The sequence below is a fragment of the Zootermopsis nevadensis genome, unplaced genomic scaffold, assembly GCF_977971745.1.
Source record: "Zootermopsis nevadensis isolate Lab colony 2312 unplaced genomic scaffold, Znev_1.0 Znev_ptg000011l, whole genome shotgun sequence".
In the NCBI taxonomy this organism is placed as follows: Eukaryota; Metazoa; Arthropoda; class Insecta; order Blattodea; family Termopsidae; genus Zootermopsis; species Zootermopsis nevadensis.
In genome coordinates, this window is record NW_028259143.1 from 2002018 (window position 1) to 2023805 (window position 21788).

General features: G+C 37.4%; 1 protein-coding gene across 5 annotated transcripts; it reads right to left on the reverse strand.

The window, feature by feature from the left end:
• Nucleotides 1-1255: 1255 nt before the first annotated feature.
• On the reverse strand, nt 1256-21785 carry LOC110839594 (ATP-binding cassette subfamily G member 4). 5 transcript variants are annotated; one of them, XR_002546542.2, is made up of 12 exons: nt 20015-21785; nt 12396-12513; nt 9237-9426; nt 7627-7772; nt 7129-7367; nt 6848-7000; nt 6036-6190; nt 5230-5398; nt 4541-4641; nt 4016-4171; nt 2930-3889; nt 1256-1934 (listed from the first exon to the last, which is right to left on the reverse strand). XR_002546542.2 is itself a non-coding variant. In XM_022083951.2 (11 exons), the coding sequence occupies exons 1-11, from the start codon at nt 20337-20339 to the stop codon at nt 3488-3490; spliced, it is 2154 nt and encodes a 717-aa protein (XP_021939643.2). In that variant the 5' UTR covers nt 20340-21785; the 3' UTR covers nt 1256-3487. The 5 variants fall into 5 exon arrangements, 3 of the variants coding, with proteins under 3 accessions (XP_021939643.2, XP_087203195.1, XP_087203196.1); XM_022083951.2 differs by having other exon boundaries at nt 1256-3889; XM_087347069.1 differs by lacking the exon at nt 20015-21785 and adding an exon at nt 19423-19713 and having other exon boundaries at nt 1256-3889.
• Nucleotides 21786-21788: the final 3 nt, after the last annotated feature.

Genomic DNA, 21788 nt, shown 5'->3' on the forward strand with positions numbered 1-21788 from the left:
GCCTGCGTACTTCGTTCTATGACACGCATAACGAGTACGATATTATTTAACTGCGACAAAAGCACGTCAAATCTAAAAATCTGTACATAATTATGACGCATACAGTACACGATATAAGTTAAACGTTGTCTTGGTTTATCAATCACGTGATTCTTAATTCATAGTTCTTAACTCTTCTCAACGACGCACTTCGAACCAGCGAGTGCATGAAACACGTAGTATAGATCAGTGGTATTCAACCTTTTTTGTTCGCGTACCCCCAGATATAATTTCTCTTCAACTTTGGTGTATAATTCAAGTTATACGTAGTGTATAATCTACATCTAAAATAAATTAAATAAATTACATTACTGATTATTCAGTGTTTATCATAAAATAATATATATATTTTTTAAATCTCACGTACCCCCCTAAGATGTCTTCGCGTACCCCCAGGGGTACGCGTACCCCAGGTTGAATACCACTGGTATAGAGGGTGAAAATAATCAAGAGACACTAATGACTCGATAATCAATATACACTCTCTGTGGTGTAAAATATTTCACATACCAACAAGATATGTAAAATGGAATCACTGGTAAATTTCCACAGTTCTTTTTTTTTTTTTTGGGGGGGGGGGGGTTATGTTTCATTGACGATTATAACACCATTACAAAACAACGACGCTTGGGAATCATAAGTTCACGGACACACTGTACAGTGGTGCAAAAACACACTATTAAATGTGGTTGCAGACATTTCAATTACTATAAATACATCAGTCATTACTCTAATACATTTTGCATCATTATTATGTCTTCATTCAGTAAACAAGGTCAGTGAGGGCAGGTCTTATCACAAATAGTCACATTCATCGAAATGAAATCCGCAAAGCCCAATTCACTGTTCAAGGAGGTGACTGGGTTAATGGCTGGAGGACGGACAGATTTTTCTCGTATGCAAGGCGTCCATATGGGCTCGGAGTCCCACCAGTCATCCGTTTGGTACCAGAAACTCACTCCCCGAGAGGACATCAATCTGAGAACGTGGCTTGTCACGTCTCCATCCGTTTCCGAGGTCAAGAACGCATGCAATATTTTCTCCACTCTTCGACACATCTTTAAAGTGTGATTTTAATTTGATAAAATAAGTTTCGTAAAATACTGATACCAGTGTTTCATAGAAATATAATATCTCCATTTTCAGCGCTTCAACTATGAGGACAGGAAGATAAGGTGTGTCCAATTCTGTACGTAAAATAACTGACAGACAATAATCAGGGCGTGACATGTTTTTAATTCTTATAATTAGTAGAATTCTTTTTCTCCTTATTAGCCGTCTGCCATGCCATTAAATTTACACAGAACATGTGTATTTCCTTTGTTTATACTTGTATAAAATAGAGAAAAAAAGGAACATTTTAAAAAGAAAAACATTTACAATTTTTTGTTTTAAAATGAAATAATAGAATTAGTTCGGCATTTCTCATTTGCTACAAAACGTGAATATTGTTATTGCAAATTTGTGATATTCGTGTCTATGTGTGCTACATATTCTGAATAATCAAATCACATCACAACAAGACACTAAAAATACAATTAATATAACATACACTACATTCTATTTAATTAAGACAACGAGGCGAAGAAATACAGAGACACAAACTACTCTGCTCTTACATACACGTAAATCTTGATTTTCCGCAGTCAGAGAAAAATTACCAAGGCAAATTATAAAAACATGGATAGTACGAAAAGCATACTAAATAGTTGTATGAGCTAACACAGAAAATCTGTTACCTTTCACGAGCATCAGGGATTGAGGTTTGTCTGTCTGTCTATCCGAACTTCCAAGCGTCTTTCGCCAGATTCGATCACAGCCATCGATATGAAGTACGATTTAATAACACGACGTATTAGCAGAATTTGACTGGACATAACATTCAATTTACATATCTGAGAATTAAAACAAAGAGGAAAAGTGAAATATTAAAGTCTGGAATTAAAAAATAATGAATGTCACCAGTGAGAAGCCTCTCCTATAAGACGTGATGCATAAGCGGTTTAGAACCCATCCGAAAACATTTTATTCCGACAGATTTTAAAAACTTGTTTAATTATCGTGTTCAAATGGTATCAAATATTATAATAAAATTTCACGTTTAACTTTTTCACTCATGTTAGTAATTCCAATTGGCCGACTATACAAAATCTTATCTAAATCGGTTTCTCTTAGAACACAGTTCATTCAAAGGCTGGTCCAATACACAGGAGGCTGACAAGACTGGCCTTCAGATTGTCGCAAACGAGAAATAGACGGGTCTTCGTGAGCAATGTTTTTGCTAGGCACAGTCAAAATTTTCAGACAGGTTTTGGACAAGCATGAATTCTCCTGAATTCAGTAAAAATCTAAAAATTACTATTTGTGCATTAACAGTTCTGACCAACAATGACGTTTATTGACATTCCGTAGATCAGTGGTATTCAACCTGGGGTACGCGTACGTGAAATTTTAAAAAAATATATATATTATTTTATGATAAACACTGAATAATCTGTAATGTAATTTATTTAACTTATTTTAGATGTAGATTATATACTTTGTATAACTTGAATTATACACCAACAACTTTGGGGGTACAAATTTGAAGAGAAATTAGATCTGGGGGTACGCGAACAAAAAAGGTTGAATACCGCTGCTGTAACCTATAAAAGTAGCTATCAAGGACATGAATGAAATTTGCCGCTGAAAATGCCTGTCTTCTGGGTTGCTGTCTGGTACAAGATTTGTGATGTTTCAGAGGCGACTGCTGCCTCCATCATCAGCATACCAGAAGACAGCCATCTTCGTACTTCCTGTCCGCTGCTAATGTCTTCTGCAATCTTAAATCTCGCTATTATTTTTCTTTCATTCGTTTAAGGTCTCAAAGTGAAGAATTGGTGGTTCTTACCTTTAACACGTGACAGAATCACATTTCCTCTTCTCTTGATCTTATCTCGCAATTGGAGGTTTTTACGCCGAACATCGCGTTACCGATGTCCGACGCAAATATCCCGCGCAGTCGTGCGTCTTACATCTGTAATAATTTTACAGAATCGATGCTGCGAACACATTTACACGAATATTTTTTTCTCTCGCAACAAACACCACAAAAATCACCAATTATTTCTTTCTGATTGAAGTCGGTCACATTTTGTTCCAACGCTATTTAATTTTCGTCACACTGAAAAAGGGAATTTAAACCCGATTTCTTCTTATTCTTCTTTCTTGGCTGTAAAACCCAGTTGTGGGGGCCACCATATTTTTTTTTTTCTGGGGGGGTCATCTTAGTCTAAACTCCATTTCTAGAGGGCTTTTGTTCCAAACTTTAACTTTGAAGTTTAAAAATTTGGCGATATACTACGAAAACAAAGACGTACTTCGCGTAGTCCTCGACGTCATCAACGATAAAGGTTAAAAAAATCTAACAAAAAAAACATCTTTTAGATCAACGAAACATTTTTTCTTTTCACTTATGTCTCAGTATCTTCGCGATATAGTTCAACACCTGATTAGAGAATTCTGACGTGAGTCTGTAGCGGAGAGCCAAGTACGCCACGAATCGGTAGACGAGGGCGAACCCGAGCAAGGCCACGATCTGTCCTAGGGTCGTCGTGTCGGCCATGCCTAAATCTCTGAGCAGTAATTCGGGATCCTTGTAATGACAATAATCAAAATCACTGTCGAGACAGCTCAGAAGAGGACGACCATGTCCGTACAGAGAATCTGTGATAGCGACGAGTCCATATCGGAGGTAACTCAGGCCCATAAGAAAAGACATACTTTGCTCTATGGCTCCTCCGTGGCCCATTCCATAAACAGCCAAAGCGAGAAGCGGAGAAAACGACGCTGGAGCTACGATCGAACCGTTCTGAAAAAAAAACCCATCGTCACAATGACGATAAAATTGTAAAAGAAACCATTATTATTTTTTTTTTAAATATTTTTTTTTTAATTACATGGGTCACATTAGAAGAGTAGAAGGGTGTCATCGTACCATGACGCTGAAGACGGAGCCGACGATCATGCCGTGGCCCTCGGAAACAAGTCCCACGGCCACACTAGCAGCGAAAAACCAAATAAAGCGACTCGGCTCCAAAGGTTGTGACGATAAGAGATACGATACCAGACAGAATATCAGACTGAAACAGAACTGAAATGTAAAACTTCTGTTAAGTTCGTTTCCGAATTTTTATCTCGTGATTTTGGTTATAGCGAAAACAATGAAAATGACATAAACTTTAGCTTAATAGAAATAAGCACATTTTCAGAAATTACTAACATCCAGAAACATGACGCGTAAACAGAACACAGAAATCGTCAACAAGATGGCGGAACTGAAATGTAAAATTTGACTTTTTCAGTTCAAAACACGGTCGACAAAGCAGAATAAGACATCCTAACGTCAACGAGGGTAGATTCTTACGCAGTATCTCGTAAAAACTGGCACGAGAATTTTTAAAATAACAAAAGACATCTTTTAAAAATTTTGGTGATATAGATGCACGTGACAATCGCTTACCATTGATGGTACAGAAGCCACGGTGATGGCCAAATAGTAAGCCTTTAGGCCGTACCACCTGTTAAAATATTCCCTCTTCAGAAGCTTAACAGCAGTTGGAACTGTAATAAAAATTAAACTAATTAAGACTTAATTAATGATCACACTTAAGTTTATGACATAAATCATTAATCTCCTTGTCCTTGTCAGAATAACCTATTCTTAGATTTTCACATTTGTACAGTAAAAATTCACCGAAAAAGTTTATGATTCATCTCAGAGGAAATTAAATTAGAAAAAAATGGTCCACAGAGATCAAAAGTTTTCGAAAATAAAATTTGGTTCGACAGCCAAAAAGTAACAGAAGAGACTTTTATTTTGTAGAAATTCCAAAAAATTCTGATAACCAAATTTTTCTCCCTACACAACCATAAAAATAATTAAAAAAATAATTATATATGGAACACCAATTTTAATTGCTTTTAAAATTATACGAAGTGATAATTACCAATTTATAAAAAAAGTATTTTATGATTTTTTTTTAATGTTATCGAGAAATTACATTTATTATTTTCCTAGATATTTAAATACTTAAAAATTTTGTAATGTTTTAATGACTGCTATTAAGTTACGTGCGTACACTAAATAAAATAAAATAATTCAAGAGTTTGTAAACCATTAAAATATCTGACATAAAATGGAGGACTCACATAGTAAGACGGGAGTCATGATGTGCGTATAGAGGAAGAATACGAGTATGCTAAGGCAAAACTTCACGTTTGCAAAAGGTCTTCTGGCGTCGTCGCCGGTCTGAACGAAGATTCCGCCGATAAGAACGGCTGAGAACAGATGGTGAAACAGCTGTATACCTAGAGAGACCTGAAACGAAATGAAAGCCTTCCCATAACACAAATGAGACTTCTCTAAATCGACTCTCACCATTTCGTAAATTTAAAATTTTTGTAAAGAATCTTGAGTGGAAATAATACGAAGAGCAAGAACATTTTTACAAACAAACAAACGAAAGACCTGTTCATTGTGGTCTTGTGGGTTGTGACGTCACGTGGAGAAACATACTGCCCTGCGATTTTTACATAATTTTCTTTTTTTAATCTATACAAAATAAAATTACGTTCGTAAGTATTTATTCTAAAATTATTATACATCAAATAATTATTTATGAATTTATATGTAGATTATTCTTGCCTTTTAGGGGTTTCTTCGAAACATGAAAATTCGAGTTCAGAAAATTTTATTAACACATTTAAACAGAATGGGAAATTTTAATAATTGTACGCTCTCTTTTATCCACAGCTATAGAATTTTGGTGGTCATAAGAACATTTAAAAAAATATACAAAATAAATTCACGTGTACCCTAAAAAATAGCATAAATAATAAATTTTAATGCGTACAACAAGATTTACTTTTGGGTTCGTGGCGTAACTCTTTCAGTGATGATGTTCGTTATTTATTGAACTGATCACAGCCAAACATTTGAGCGCTGAAAAACTTACAGTGTTTCGTCTCTGTTGCAAGAATAATCGCTGTACCAAGATTCCAAACTGCTGAAAACACGACGTAGGGAACTCATAATCCCTATTAATGTCCATAGAATCCATTAATGCGTGATTAAAGACGGCTGGCATTACAGCTACAGACTCTCTTCGACCTAGGAAAAATTATAAAAATATTCTAACCTTAGAAACCAAGACTAAAAGTTTCTGTGCGGATGTTACAGAAGGGACAAGACATATTTCTTACAAAAAAAATTACTTTTACACATGATTTGAGATTTCGTCTTCTTTATCCCATCCTTTTCTCGGACTGGGACCTGTTCATATTTTTTTTAGGCAGGTGATACAGAAGTGTTTGCCGTTGCCTTCTTCAGTGTGTATGGAGAAACCGGGGAAGCCCCGGAGGAAATCTCCGTGTTGCCTGGACCACGGCCTTGCCCAACACAAGTTAAAAATTTTGGCACAGCCGGGAATCGAACCCGGGACCCCCAGGATTACAAGGCCATTATTACGGTATGAGACTATTATAAGATGATTATTTTAAAAAGGGTGTTAATGCTGAATAAATTTATGATTTAACATTTGTAACACACAAAATAATAAAAGTAACCTCAAATAGTTTTATTAATTTTATTCAAGAGAAATATCATATTTTAGAAAAAAAACTGGCGGGAGTCAAAGGTCAAATCCTGAACGTTACCTGAGTTTGTTACTAAAGCCCAACACCCAAAGTACCTTTTAGTGTTCGAACCGTCGACATCAGAGGAAAGGCAAAAATCGCACGTCGACTATTTCCGACTTCATCCACTTACATATTTTTGCGATGGATTTTAAGCTGTCTGGATCCGAAACGCCTTCTCCCGCTGCAACGGACGGATCCAACTTCTTGCTCAATTTCCCATTTTGAATTTCGGCCGACAAGATCCTCACGTTCTCCGCGTACTCACCTTGAATCATCTCCAGCACTAAAATGGACACACAAAATATTTCTGAAGAACAACGATATTCCGAAGGCCACAGCCCCTTAATAAGGGGAGGGGGGGGTAAGCCCCCTAGTCCCAAATGAAAAAGGCTGTAGATGCGTCACATTTACCGTAGTCAGCTGGGTTGTAATGCTTGGGGCAATGGAGCCCCACTGAAGACATAAAAGGAACCACCTGTTGCGAAGCCCCCTGGTACACGCACTGCCCTTTAGCGAGGACGTACACCTGGTCGAACAGCTGGAAGTTTGATGCCGTGGGCTGATGGATCGTGCAGATAATCGTACGACCTTGCCGAGCCAGAAGCTTCAACAACGATATGCACTGCTTTATCGCGACTACGTCGAGCCCCCTGCAGAGTGACCACAAGGTCGGAATTACGAAAACATTTTGCCAAAATTATGTAATTAATTATTGTCGTTAAATTTTTCTCACTAGGATGTTCTTACTGTAATTATAATTATTATACCTAATTAACATCGTATCCAGAAGGTCTCTGGTTCATATCTCGACTGACGTCTTCCGGTAACCCACAAAATTTTTTAAGGATGATAATAATACAAAACAAAACTTAAATGATAATTAAAATTGAGCAAGATACGATTTCTTACGTGGTAGGTTCGTCGAGAAAGATAACCGGAGGATTATTGACCAACTCCAAGGCAATGGACAGACGTTTCCTCTGTCCACCTGACAGACATTCGGTTCGTGTGTTGCGGCATGACAACAGTCCGAGCGTGTTCAGTACCTCGTCAATCTGAGCAACACGGGAAATTGAGCGGAGATTGAGAATAAAAATCAGGATCATATCTAGTAAACATAAACATGTAACAAGATGGAAGCAATCGCAAGTATACTTCGCGACTGTAATCTTGAGACGATACTTGTGGGTTATCGGCACACATCTCTTTAAAAATAAGTTAGGTTAGGTTAAATTAGGTTAAGTTAGGTTAGGTTAAATTAGGTTAGATTATATTAGGTTAGGTTAGTTTAGGTTAGGTTAGCTTGGGTTAGAATAGGTTAGGTTAGGTTAGCTTAGGTTAGGTTAGGTTAGGTTAAATTAGGTTAGATTATATTAGGTTAGGTTAGTTTAGGTTAGGTTAGCTTGGGTTAGGTTGGGTTAGAATAGGTTAGGTTAGGTTGGCTTAAGTTAGGTTAGGTTACATTAGGTTAGCTTAGCTTAGGTTAGTTTAGATTAGGTGAGATTTGGTTAGGTTAGCTTAGGTTAGGTTAGGTTAATTTAGCTTAGCTTAGGTTAGTTTAGATTAGGTGAGATTTGGTTAGGTTAGGTTAAATTAGGTTAGATTATATTAGGTTAGGTTAGTTTAGGTTAGGTTAGCTTGGGTTAGGTTGGGTTAGAATAGGTTAGGTTAGGTTGGCTTAAGTTAGGTTAGGTTAGATTAGGTTAGCTTAGCTTAGGTTAGTTTAGATTAGGTGAGATTTGGTTAGGTTAGCTTAGGTTAGGTTAGGTTAATTTAGCTTAGCTTAGGTTAGTTTAGATTAGGTGAGATTTGGTTAGGTTAGGTTAGGTTAAATTAGGTTAGATTATATTAGGTTAGGTTAGTTTAGGTTAGGTTAGCTTGGGTTAGGTTGGGTTAGAATAGGTTAGGTTAGGTTGGCTTAAGTTAGGTTAGGTTAGATTAGGTTAGCTTAGCTTAGGTTAGTTTAGATTAGGTGAGATTTGGTTAGGTTAGGTTAGGTTAATGTGTGTGGATAAATGACATATGCTTGAAAGTTTTTATATTTTATTTCAATAAATGACAACTAACCTAACCTAACGTAACCCAACCTATTATTAAAGCGATGTGTCCCGATAACCCACAAGTACCCTTGAGACTTGCGGGGTGAGGAAGTGGGGTGAAGGAGGATGGCCGAAAGACAGTGTCAGCCTTTAACAGGTCGGACTTCCTGCATTCCTTGAAAGTCTCAAGATTACAGTCACGTACTGTATTTAGTTTATAGGAAAACCAGTTAAAAACACATTGCAAAATTACACTCATACATCCAGTTTTAAGTATCAAATGTCTTGCGCGTAAACCTCAGAATCGCCTTCGCGCATGCGCGCACACACGCAGAAAAGAACATAAACACAAAAAGAATCACAGAAAGACTGAGACATCGCGTATAAGCAATGACAGGAGAAACACAAATTACAAACGAAATCTTCTACACCATAATTTTCCATATCCTTACTAGATATAACACAAGTGCATTGCCTTACAGCCAATTGTTTCTCAGGAAACTTCAGTTCGTCACCCAGCTTAAGATTGGCTGCGACTTCCATGGCTTCTTGCACTGTAAGAAAAGGTTGAATCAGATCCTCTTGCATAATATAGCTGGACAACTTGTTGAAGAACTTCAGCTGCCTAGGATGGCCATTGGTCTTGACGGTGCCAGACACCCCAGCATACCTGGAAAAAAGCGCTTCATAATACCAATAAAATAATAATACAATTTAATATCTGACATTACTAAAATATTCTCTACGCAAATTCCATTAACTCTACAGTATTAAAAATAGACAAGACTGTATAATTACATACGTCACCAAAAACAAATTACGGTACTTGTAGGTTATCGGGACACATAGCTTTAAAAATAGGTTAGGTTATGTTATGTTAGATTAGGTTAGATTAGGTTGGGTTAGGTTATGTTAGATTAGGTTAGGTTAGGTTAGGTTAGGTTAGTAGTCATTTATTGAAATAAAATATAACTTTCAAGTATATGTCATTTATCCACACATTAACCCAACCTAATATAACCTAACCCAACCTAATCTAACATAACCTAACCTAATATAACCTAACCCAACCTAATCTAACATAACCTAACCCAACCTAATCTAACCTAAACTAACCTAATATAACCTAACCTAATCTAACATAACCTAACCTAACCCAACCTAAACTAACCTAACCTAATATAACCTAACCCAACCTAATCTAACCTAACCTAACCCAACCTAATCTAACCTAACATAACGTAACCTTTTTTTAAAGAGATGCGTCCCGATAACCCACTCACACTCTTCTTTTGCGAGGCATTACACATAAATACAATGGCGTTAAAACTAGTTCTGTAGCGAAACCAAAGGCTTTTCGTAAAGTAAATTATTGCCGGACAGCGTGGTTTTCTTTGGTTGCTTACGTCATACCATAGAAGCTTACCTCGTGCAGATGTGACCAACTGTAAAGTCGTTGTGTCACACGTGAAAAAGTATGCAGATAAAATTACACAGAAAAAGTTCTAATTTATAATTGGCCAAGAACAAACAAACCGAAAGATTGTCGACGTTCATGAATACCTTGTGATTTTTACACAACCTTCAGTTACTACTTCAACACGTTCAATTACTTTATTTCTTTTGTTACGACGATAACGCTAAGGATTCGTAGGACAGCCCCCAGATATGGAGGGTAGATATTGAGAAAAGGGGAATAATCACAAAGGGGTGGTCCTTTAGTTTGGGGGTTGGGAGGAAAATCCTGACTTTAAAAATTCTTTGGGACGACCTACGGAACGAGAAAAATGACACGAGATTTTGAAGTTGAAAAGTTACGAGTCATTATACGCCATGTTAACTGAAAATTAAAATAAACAGGTGTCGATGTGGAGATTTTTCATTTGGATCAGGACAGGAACGTGTGTTAGGGGCTTTTGTGAGCACGATAATTGATCAGTAATAATTCCGGTCTCTGAAGGTAGTTAATGTAAGTTTATTGTCCTCTGTAGGCCAATACGCTGTTGAGTAATAATCTGTTATTGAGAATTATGAATTTCACAAATCAAAAAATGCTACGAGAGGACAGTGAAAAACATAAATTAGCCAACTGTTGATGTTATAGTTATATATATAAACATTAGGAATGGAATTTTATGTATCTAAAGTTATATTTGTCACAGAAATATTACACGTAATCTAAAACCCTTCCGAGCTCTTAACAGAAAGTCACGTGTCCGAAGCAAACTATTTGTAACAAGTTCCTAGAAAAACGCATTCAGCACATGACAAGACTAAACGTTGAAGGCTGAAATTATACATTAACCCGTACCTCAAAGAAAACATAAAAATTCATCATTACGAAGATCAACTCGTTACTGCTGATAGTGAAATAATCCCTGTTTATTCTTAGAATCACGAGGGACACATAAATACACTCCGCTGGTAAAGCGATGGGTTATTAAATGTTAAATCAGGTTTTAAAAACAGTTACCATTGTGATTTGAAGCTTTAAATTATTGTCACGAAGACCTGTTGACATGACTTGATAATTATTAGCCAGCCTGCTGTACAATCTTCTCACGACTTCGAGTCATTACAAACACCAGACACGACGTTTAATTTATGGTTTTTTTTGTTTTATAGGACTAATCGTGTTTGAGTCTGAAGATCAGTCACACGTGTGACCCTTGCATGTGCGCTTCAGTGTAACACTAACCTACGTAACCTCACAGTTTGTATGCCCTTTGATATTATACGAACAATGGACTGTTACATTTCAACTGCTTCTATCGAGTAGAAACAAAACAAAAACATAACGACGTCTGTACAACCTACTTTCGGCCGTCAATAAAACCGTTATGTCCTACTAAGAACTTGTAATGAAATACTAAAGTACGTTTTATGAGATGTTACGCCTTGTGTCTGGTACAGATTAATAGACGTTTCAGAGGTACTTACTGCCTTACGATAACCCTCATGATGGAGGCATAATCACATCTGAAATATCTGTCTATTTATATTTATTATTTTTATTTATCTAGTGTTCTGTCTGAGGACAGGTCCATATGAACAGGATCCTTCCATCCTTTTCTCGGACTGGGACCTGTTCATATACGTTCTTGGCAGATGATCCAGGAGTGGTTTGCCATTGCCTTCTTCTGTGTGTGAATGGAGTAATTGTTGGGATGCCACGGAGGAAAACTCCGTGTTGCCTAGACCACGGCCTTGCCCAACACAAGTTATAAATTCGGGCACCGCCGGGAATCGAACCCGAGACCCCCAGGATTACAAGGCCAGCGTTCTAACCGCTAGACCACCTCATATTATTATTATTTAGTGTTCTGTCTGGCGACAGGTCCATATGAACAGGATCCTTCCATCCTTTTCTCGGACTGGGACCTGTTCATACACGTTCTTGGCAGATGATCCAGAAGTGGTTTGCCATTGCCTTCTTCTGTGTGTGAATGGAGTAATTGTTGGGATGCCACGGAGGAAAACTCCGTGTTGCTAGACCACGGCCTTGCCCAACACAAGTTATAAATTCGGGCACCGCCGGGAATCGAACCCGAGACCCCAGGCTACAAAGCGTAACATATATATATATACTTTTTGGGTAGTACACGAACCATTGTGTGATGTAACCTAACTGGTACTCACACGTATCCGGCAAGGATGTTCATGAGAGTTGATTTGCCAGCCCCGGATGGGCCAAGGATCGCTGTTAGTTCTCCAGCACGAAATTTACCGCTCACTGCCTTAAGGATTGTGCGCCGACCTAGAAAACATAAACGTTTACATTCACATGCGATCTCGAAATGTCATAAAGGAGCTTTGTGGAACGAACAACCCCCTCAAACATCCTGTATATTAACGTCAAACGCACTTCAGCTTGGTGATTTGTCGTCTGATACGCCTCGAGCTAAGAGCCTCGAGACGGCATACAAGACACACCAAGCGTCGCGACACCTGTCGTCCTCACAAGATTTATCTTATACAAAAGGGCCTATTTTCTTCACAGTGATAACCTAACGTTGTGTTAAACTAGTTACAAGTTCTGTTTTGTAACCGGGAAGTTATGGTTCTTATACTTTTCGTGTTTTTTTTCTCCTAAGTCACAATCGATGCATGTAAAAACAGTGTTTCAAAAACAGGTCACAACATTTCTTTTGAAATTCAAGTTATTCTTAAAAAAATACAGCGTATTTATTCTGTCTTTCGTCTCGCCATTAAACCAGGTCTTCGCTATGAACTGGAAACAATAGAAAGCGGACATAAAGTTGCTTTGTGAACTGGGACACGTTTTGTTCACATTGAAATACTTCCTTGTGTCCTTCCACAGAGCCAGAAATGTTGCATGGTCAGCGAGTCATTCAACTGTGCAAGGAGAATGATGATTTGCATTTAGGTCGTTACCCTCGATTAGGACCAATAAGGTTCTAAACCTAACAGAAACATAAAACGGAATTGAGTGAAACTCTGAAGTTCTTTATAAAAGAAAAGTATTTCAGTCAGTTGCTTAACTGTAAAATAATTCCTACCAGCTCAAGGTTAACTTTCATCAAAGCAAGAACTACACACGATCTCGATTCTTAAATTTAATTAAATTTAAAAAAAAAGACAACTGAAGGAGCGTAGTTACTATGTGCCTGAGTAAGTTTCGCTCAAATAATTTAAGTAATTTTAAAACTTTTATTCCCGAATTTTATACAAAATTAACACAACATATTGCTAAAAGATTGTCATCTACAGAGTACACTGAACTTCAAAATATTTGTAAGTCACTCGAAAGTTTCAAAAAGATGTCTTTCTAGATAGACGTAAAAAAATAAACTGCTAATAATCCAAAAACAACATAAATATGCAGTCTTACGAAAAACCCCGGAAAATAATTTCTGTGTTACTCTGATACTTGGATTTCGTGATGTGCATAACTTCGCAAACATTGTAAAAATTACGGAAATTATCGTTGTTTACAATGAGAATCATTCAAAACCATAAAATATAAAATTCAAAGTCACGGTTAAACGAAGTGGTAAATATTTAACACTGGTCTTTAAAATATTAACAAAGATTTTAACAACTCGGACTATGCATATCAAAGGATATAATGGTTAATGTACAATAAATTGGAAGGGATCTGGAAGAAGCAGGTGTGGCCTAATTAACGTTATAAAACCAACCCAAACCTCCCAAGCCAATCTCTTAACATTGCCGTTCCATTTACTTCGAGATCTTCCAATTGATCTTTTCAGGCTTCCCAACCAAAATTCATCGTGCATTCTTGTGACGCTTTATGGTACACCAGTAACGTCGTTTTCTCTTAATTATGTTTTAGGCAAACAAATGGCCATGAGTTAAGCGCTTGTTAGATAATGCAACGACAGGAAATTTGCCAACTGAAAGGAAAGCTCATTTGTGGTGTATTGCAGAAGTCTAACACATGCAAATTTCACCACAAGTTAGGTTATGACATACGTTTTACAATTCGTAGATTTCAAAATCACGGCTCTGTTTTCATTTTATATTTATTCAAGCTAACAACTTACGCAGTTCAGGTACAACTACTTACCAGATCATTAACCCTTTAAAGACCAATGGTAGCTAATGAAACATCTGCTTTAACAATCTGCGTTTAGACTTTATAGGTTTCTCTAACGGCATTGACTAAGCGTTTTCGTACTACAAAGTAAGAACAAATTTTCTGCTGTTATTATTACATAACTAGAGGTTAGAAAAACATAAACGCCAAGGATTGTGACCATAATGTATTCCGTTAATCTCTGACTTCACGTTTAAAATTGCACCTTATTCATCTATGAAATTGGTGGGTAATTCGAAAATTATAATATTTAGAAACCATATATATATATATATATATATACAATGCCGGTTCTAGAGACGTATATAAAGAAATTTTAATTGCGATAGAAGTTCGCACACAGCTCCAATTAACGCTAAACGTGTAGAACGCAAATGTTCCAATATTACGATGTTTTAAAATAAATAACTTCTGTTAAATTCGTTAACACTTGGTGTGGTTTCAAGATTATTTCTCGATCATAACTGCTGCTCTAGATAAAATGAACTGTCATTTAATACACATCGAAACAGGGTTATATTTGTGTTCTGAATTTTTCTTTGTTTGTGTTCTGCGTCTGAAAATTGTTACGTCTTTTCATAATTTTTCTCAACCTTCCCATTTATCTCGTCGATTTTGTAAGATAACCCCGTAATTAAAAACAGCACAACTTTAATTTGCCATATTAGTAATCATTTTCATTTTGGAATTAATCCATTTATGCCAGGCATATCTTCCCAGCACTGAACAGATGTCTTCTCGTTAACCTACTCTACCACTGGTCCTTCGGCGTGACACTTTTAACCCTTTGAAGCCGAAGATCGTCTAAATATTATTTATGAATTCAGTCCGTACCGCGAAGAAAACACTACACCTCACCATTACGAAAATCAGCTGGTTAACCCTTTGAAGCCGAAGCTCGTCTTCATAATATTTACGAATCCAGACCGTACCGCGAAGAAAACACTTCACTTAACCATTAGAAGTCGAATCAGGCGGTACCACATAAGATTTAACCAAAGAACATCCCGGTCAAAGCCTTAACTTGGCTTCATCGCTTCAAGAAACGCAATTTATCTCCACAGAGAAAAGTAGTGCAGGGGTTCTCAACCCGTGACCCACCGACGTGTTTCGTAAGGCCCGCGGTTTTTTTTTTTTGTAAAATTATGCGGCACTGTGAGATGTAAAACATTTATCTTACATCAGAAAACACACTTTTTAACGTCGTCACTAAATGGAATGTTCAGCTTAGTGAAGAATGTCAGATGAATAATTTGGACGTGTCTTGCTGATGAACATTTGTAGTAATGCACGTGACCATAAACAAGAGTTATAATATTACCCATTTTCTCGCTTATGAGATAAATAATGTATCAGTCACACCAAAATTTGTTACACAATAATCAATTTCCCGTTAGTTTTAAAGAATGATTATTATTATTATTAAGTGTTCTGTCTTACGACAGGTCCATTGCTCTGCCCAAACAGAGCTCTCCAGTTGTCCCTATTCTCGGCTTCTCGCTTTAATTCCTGGAACGTCATCTTCTTTCCTTGTTTAAGGTCGTCGGTTAGCTGTATCAATCTTCTTCCTAGTCCTTTCTTTCCTTCAACCTGGCCTTCGATGACATCACTCAGTAATCCATTCCTTCTCATAATATGTCCCAGCCAGTTAGCTTTCCTTCGTGTAATCTTTGCTCGTTGACTCTCCTCAATACTTCTTCGTTGGTCACTCGATCCGTCCACCTGATCTTCTCCATTCTTCTCCAACACCACATTTCAAAACTCTCCAGGTATTTCTGTTCCTTCTTCCTGAGTGTCCAAGTCTCTGCTCCATACGTAACACCTCACTAGTTTCTCCTTCATCTCCAAGCCCAACTTGCTAGTGAGAAGTATCCTCTTTGATTAGAGATAGTAAAAAGGGAGTGTATATATATATATATATATATATATATATATGTGTGTGTGTGTGTGTGTGTGTGTGTGTGTGTGCAATTATCAATAAAAATTAACTAGATCGGAAATAACAAAATAATTATGGTAACTACATAATACACTTATATAAAATAATATAAAACTTAAGCAGTGATTCTGACGAGAGCTTAAGGGTCATGAATTTATGTTGACATAAAAATCACAAAGGTTGGTAAACTCTCTAAGTACATTGCCCCTGAAACTTAGCTAAGCACCATGCCATATAAACGTACGGGGATGTGGTTGCTTTACCCCCCCTTCCCCGGTAACCATTTTGTAGGACGCTGGGTCGGCCCCAGAGAGTCTGGACGTTGTAACGAAAAGACAAACTGTGGTCTTCCGGGAATCGAAACCCGGTCTAAGATCACGGCTGGCTATTGGCGGCGAGGAAATGGATTTTTGTCGGTGTCGAAAGGAAAATAACAAATTCGCGTAGTTTCGCTGTGACAATGATTCATAACGAAGAAATCTTGTTTATTTCATGTTCGTCGAAGCATAAGTGCAACGAAACCATCTGATTTTCTTGGACGACAGCCAATATACCTAACTGCCACATCGCGCAATGTCAAGTACAGAAAGACTCAGCTGATTCGGCCTTTACAACGATAACAAACAGCAAGATTATTTTTGTCGTAAGTCTTAACGTCTGAGTGAACGTTTTCAGTGTTTTGGCTAATCGCTGTTTGTGCTTTAGAAAGTTTTAAGAAACTTAAAAGCACGCATATAGACACGCCTTGTCCCACTTTTTATCACAACTAAAAATATGTGCACAAGCTTCTCTTGCGATGGAGCAGGAACCCGACTACAATTTTCCTAGTTCTCCTTACAACGTTATCAGTAAATCCACATTCCGATGTAAGGATGACACCTGTTCTTTCAGAACACATCAACATTTTCCCCAACTACAATTAAGTTTGACTAACGCTTTGAAGCCGTAAACGTCTAAATCAGTTCGTACCGCAAAGAAAACACAGCACGTCACCACTACAGAGATTGATGCATTGTGGGATTTACAGCTGTTCTGAACAGACATAAATAAAAAAACCAGATCGTTCAATACGCACGCGACGAAGTAACAGAATGAACCATCATCTTAACTACGCAAACGCAGTGTGGGTTAACACACGCTGAACGTGCAGCTGGAATTGTCCATAACAGACAACATGAGTCAAATCGAAAAAAAAAAAGTGGTCCTTTGCATAAAGGTGACAACCTAGACAGTTTTAATGAGCGTGACTGTACCCACGTGTTTGGTTCACTTTCATTCCTCCGAGGCTAACTTTCTCTCAGCTAATTTATAATTCTTTTAGTCATTTCCGTCTTGTTTTTCCCTTCGACGTTTCTCCGTTTCAGCTACTTTCCTCGTGAGACCTTACGTTAATAATTCATTCAGATGCTAGAGGTCGCTCAGATGGTTAATAAATTTTTCGTAATTTAATAATCCCAAAGATTTGTTGTCGTCTTAAAACCTCGAATACCGTGCAGTGTTCAATTTTTATCTAAAACATATAAAATCATGCATACAAACAAAACACTGCCTAATTCACTAGTCTCTTCATGAACAATTAAACCCAGTCACGGTGTAAAATTGTATCTTGGCGAGATATTAAATCAACTTAACGATGGATCCTCGAGCATGCACTATCATTGAAATATAACTTAATTTACTCATAATTTGTTTAACGAGACGCTGCCAATACATCAGACTACATATCCTCGAACGGTGGGATAATTAAAGGGAAATGAATTTCGAAAGACTTGGAAGAAAGCGATCGTGGCCTAATTTAAGTCACTATGCCAGAATTATACTTAGTCGCCGTGAAAGCTTCAGATCAAAGACCGGAATTTGCCTGGAGAGGCTGACGGGGAAAAAACACACACAAAAAAACACGATTTCCGCGTCGAGATTTGCACCCAACACAAAGCCCTCGGGCGCGATGCTCAGTGGACAGAACCTCTGATACACTGAGGATGACAGACCTCAGCAGAGAGAGAGAGAGAGAGAGAGAGAGAAATGCGTCATTTTTAATAGCAGGTTTTTCTTTCTTTCTCTGTCTGAGGTATAAGCTTCCTTGTTCCGGTTAGCGTTTTACAAGTCTGCTTGATGTAAGCTATCGTTTTCTATTTCAATGCGAGAGAAAGTCTCTTAGTGCAATGGTGCAGACGATAACACGACAGGTGATAAATGAAACACGAATATTTAACCGAGTTGCCTTCAGCTGAAGGTTCCGGTGTGCATAAAAACTGCAACTCAACTTCAACTAATGCAGTCGCGGTGAATCTGTGCGTTTCTTTTGCCTACGCTCTTGTCTTCCGGGTAGGTTAAAAACAAGCTCATATATTTAATTAATTATTCTTGTCCGTCTATTCACAATTTAAAATTTAAAATTAAGACAATTAAAATATCATGTGATGTTCCTTACCGAAACATTCGATTTACAGTTAGAACATCTTTTTCTTACGACATGTTTCGGTTCTTAAATGAACCATCTTCAGGCGTATAAAAATTAAAATTATATAAACTTAAAACTTAATCGTAATTTCTTATATGCAACTTTTTTATAGTTTTTATCAGTTAATAGTGATGTTCACTTCCAGATTCCATTTTTATATATTTGAAGTTGTTTTACATATGTGCGTTGTGTTTAAATAAACTTTTTTGTTTGTGAATGTTTTTGTTGATGTTCTTACATCGGCCTGTAATGCGAATAATTTAAAGAACAAATGAATATTAATGAATGAATAAGAATAAAGAGAATAGAAAACAAAATAATAAATTTTAAAAGTAAATTTGAACATACCAAGGATGAGAGGTGTAGATGAGTTCCGATTGTGTAAAACGAAGACATTACAGACACTAGAACTGATGTAACAAGTCCAAAGTACTGTCACTGGGAAATAATGTTTATGATATGAATAGTACAGCTTAACCCCAAAAGGTGTATACATAGCAACAACTTGTCAACAGTGCCACAAGGTAACGGTGGTAATTTTTAACTCCAACACTAGATTAGCTATTTCACTACGTGCCAATGCTCACGTATGTAATGATTCACTTTATTAAAAATGTCTTTTAATTTATCAATTGAATATGTGTATATATCTTTTTGGGACAACTTATATGTGCTTCCTTACCTGCTGCTACTTCAAATCCTTCTGACCCCCATGGATTTTGCTTGTAATGGTCCTCGACTACAATACTCACATTTTTTTTAAGTATAAAACCAGTTGCTTTTTGAATGCGTCAATTACTCAGCAACTTTGCGTAGTCTAGAAGTGATTTAGACGTCGGTGGAACTAGATTGACCTATATTACAACCCTTCTTAAACTCCACCACGCAAGGTTAGTTTGATCTCACCAAAAATGATTGGAGGAGGGGCTGCATTTTATCGTATAAACACGTATCTTGAACGAATCAGTTGTAATGCAGTCTAAATGGGTCACTCGGCTGAGTAGAACCCACATAGACCTTCCATTGGACGTCATAACCATGCAATTTACAATAAGATCCTAAATAAAACGTCATAGTCGATAGTATTATGGGAGGTCCTGTGTTCAAATCTAGTCCCGGAGACCGGGATAGCACCTAAACAGTCTACCGCAGATTCCTTGCACATCGTGCTACTAACATATATAACCACAAAAAACCAAACATGCAACCCATTGTAAATACGCAGAACAGCATCTGAAATTAAGTACAAAAACGCTTTCTGTTGCCAAGCTTACCTTCTCGTCGTCCTGGGTTCCTCACAGAGTACGAAAGATCTTGAAATTCTATGTCAATAGCTGGTCTTTTAGCTAGGTGAGTCAAGGTTTTGATTTTGACTTGAATTGGAATTCGGGTGACTACTTCATGAGGTCTACGGCGAGGAATGTGACAGTCAACACCACATTCTTCACAATCCTCATCCATAAACGGGATTTCTTCTTGAAACTTTTTGCAAGACGCTTGGCGTCTCTTATCACGACTTGTAATAGAGCCACTTCCGGTATCGATCACAAAACTTCCGCCCTCTTTCGATGAATCGATATCTGAACTTGATGTCGACATTTTAATACGTGTTTATTTGTGCACTCTGTTAAATTTTTACACTAACTATGCAAATAGCATACACACTCTTCTTTGCTGCTTTTTTTATTATAGTTCAATACCGATCCTTGTCTTAAATTATTCATGCATACATTCACAATGCGAATATGTTATTAACATTTAGGTTATGTGGCGAAACCACTACCTTAAAACAACTTACGAAAAGGTTGCAAATGATCGCATCGATTTTTCGTTCACAAACACGGAAATTAATCACCTTTTTATTTCAGGTTGTGTGAACAAATGTTCCACTTTTAAATTATTTTTTTAACGAAAATAAAGGTTCCGTTAAATTAATAAATACGTAATTAAGTTCAAGATCTACTGGGAAATATTCCCTCTTAAAGCTCAGTACGTTAACTCACTATTCAACCACACATTTCCCTATTTCGCTGCGTCAGTCTTGTTATGTCTTGCCTCTCTCACGGTCTGAGCTCTTGTTACAACTACCCGAATGCTCACAGCTGTGAGTGGGTCACCTTTTTTTTTTCCGTTTGCGTCTCACTCGTGTTTTTTCCATACGCAAGAGAAAGGATACCTAGAGAAGTCTAACCTTATAGAAGCCAAGCACATCACGTACTACCAGGTAGCTTTCTTGAAGCCGGATTACGATAAACCTTTGCATTGAAATTGTATTTTCCACGAGAGAAGCAAAGTAGGAGAAATGTATGAAAGAGTAAACAAGAAAAGTAATGAGGTGGGGGTAATGAACTGTGGAGTCCGATCCGGTACAAAGACCTATGAGGGAAAGAAGTTGAATAATAGACAGGAGGTATATAACAGATGACTGTCTTCTTGAATGTTGCGCCATGTAGTCTGGTAGAAACTCACTCATTTCAGAGGTGATTACTGTCACCATGTGCAATGCTTACTTACTCAATTACCCTTATGATGGAGGTAGTAAGTGCCTCAGTCATCATCACTCTTGCTAATTCTTGAGACAGCAGCGTTTCTCAACACTAGAGATTCTTTTTTTAAGTTCTGTATGCACCATTACGAAATTCTTTCTTGTATCATCTCTGTAACTAAAATTATCTTCTTCAAAGTTGAACCTTGACGTCTTCAAATCTTTCACCCGAGGCTTAGCTTGAAGTTTCGAAACAAATCTTTGTTTTACGGAGTGAGGTTGTCAGCCTCACGTTCAACCCTCAAAAATCCTGAGGGAGTGATGTTTTTCTGTCGGGGTTGTCTCCCTTAGCTGGCGGGTCCCAATTTGAAAGCGTCGGGAACTCGCTTGTCTGCCCTTGCAAGACTTAGCCGTTAAGACGTTGCCCGGGAGTCATGACTTGGACATGCGTGCATCGGACTTGGTAGGAATGAATGGCATTTCTCGAGTCTTTAATGGTACATATCTGCCAGCAGGATATGTACCCTCGAGACCACATACTACCCCTTTTGGCTCCCAAAATT

Bases quoted from the DNA above. Each gene is read 5' to 3' on its own strand.
- LOC110839594 (XM_022083951.2), bottom strand. From the start codon at position 20,339: ATGTCGACATCAAGTTCAGATATCGATTCATCGAAAGAGGGCGGAAGT. The intron at 7,773-9,236 runs GTAAGGCAATGC...CGTGTTGCTCAG, and splicing joins TTCCTGAGAAACAATTGGCT to ATTGACGAGGTACTGAACAC. The intron at 7,368-7,626 runs GTAAGAAATCGT...GTCACTCTGCAG, and splicing joins TTTCTCGACGAACCTACCAC to GGGGCTCGACGTAGTCGCGA.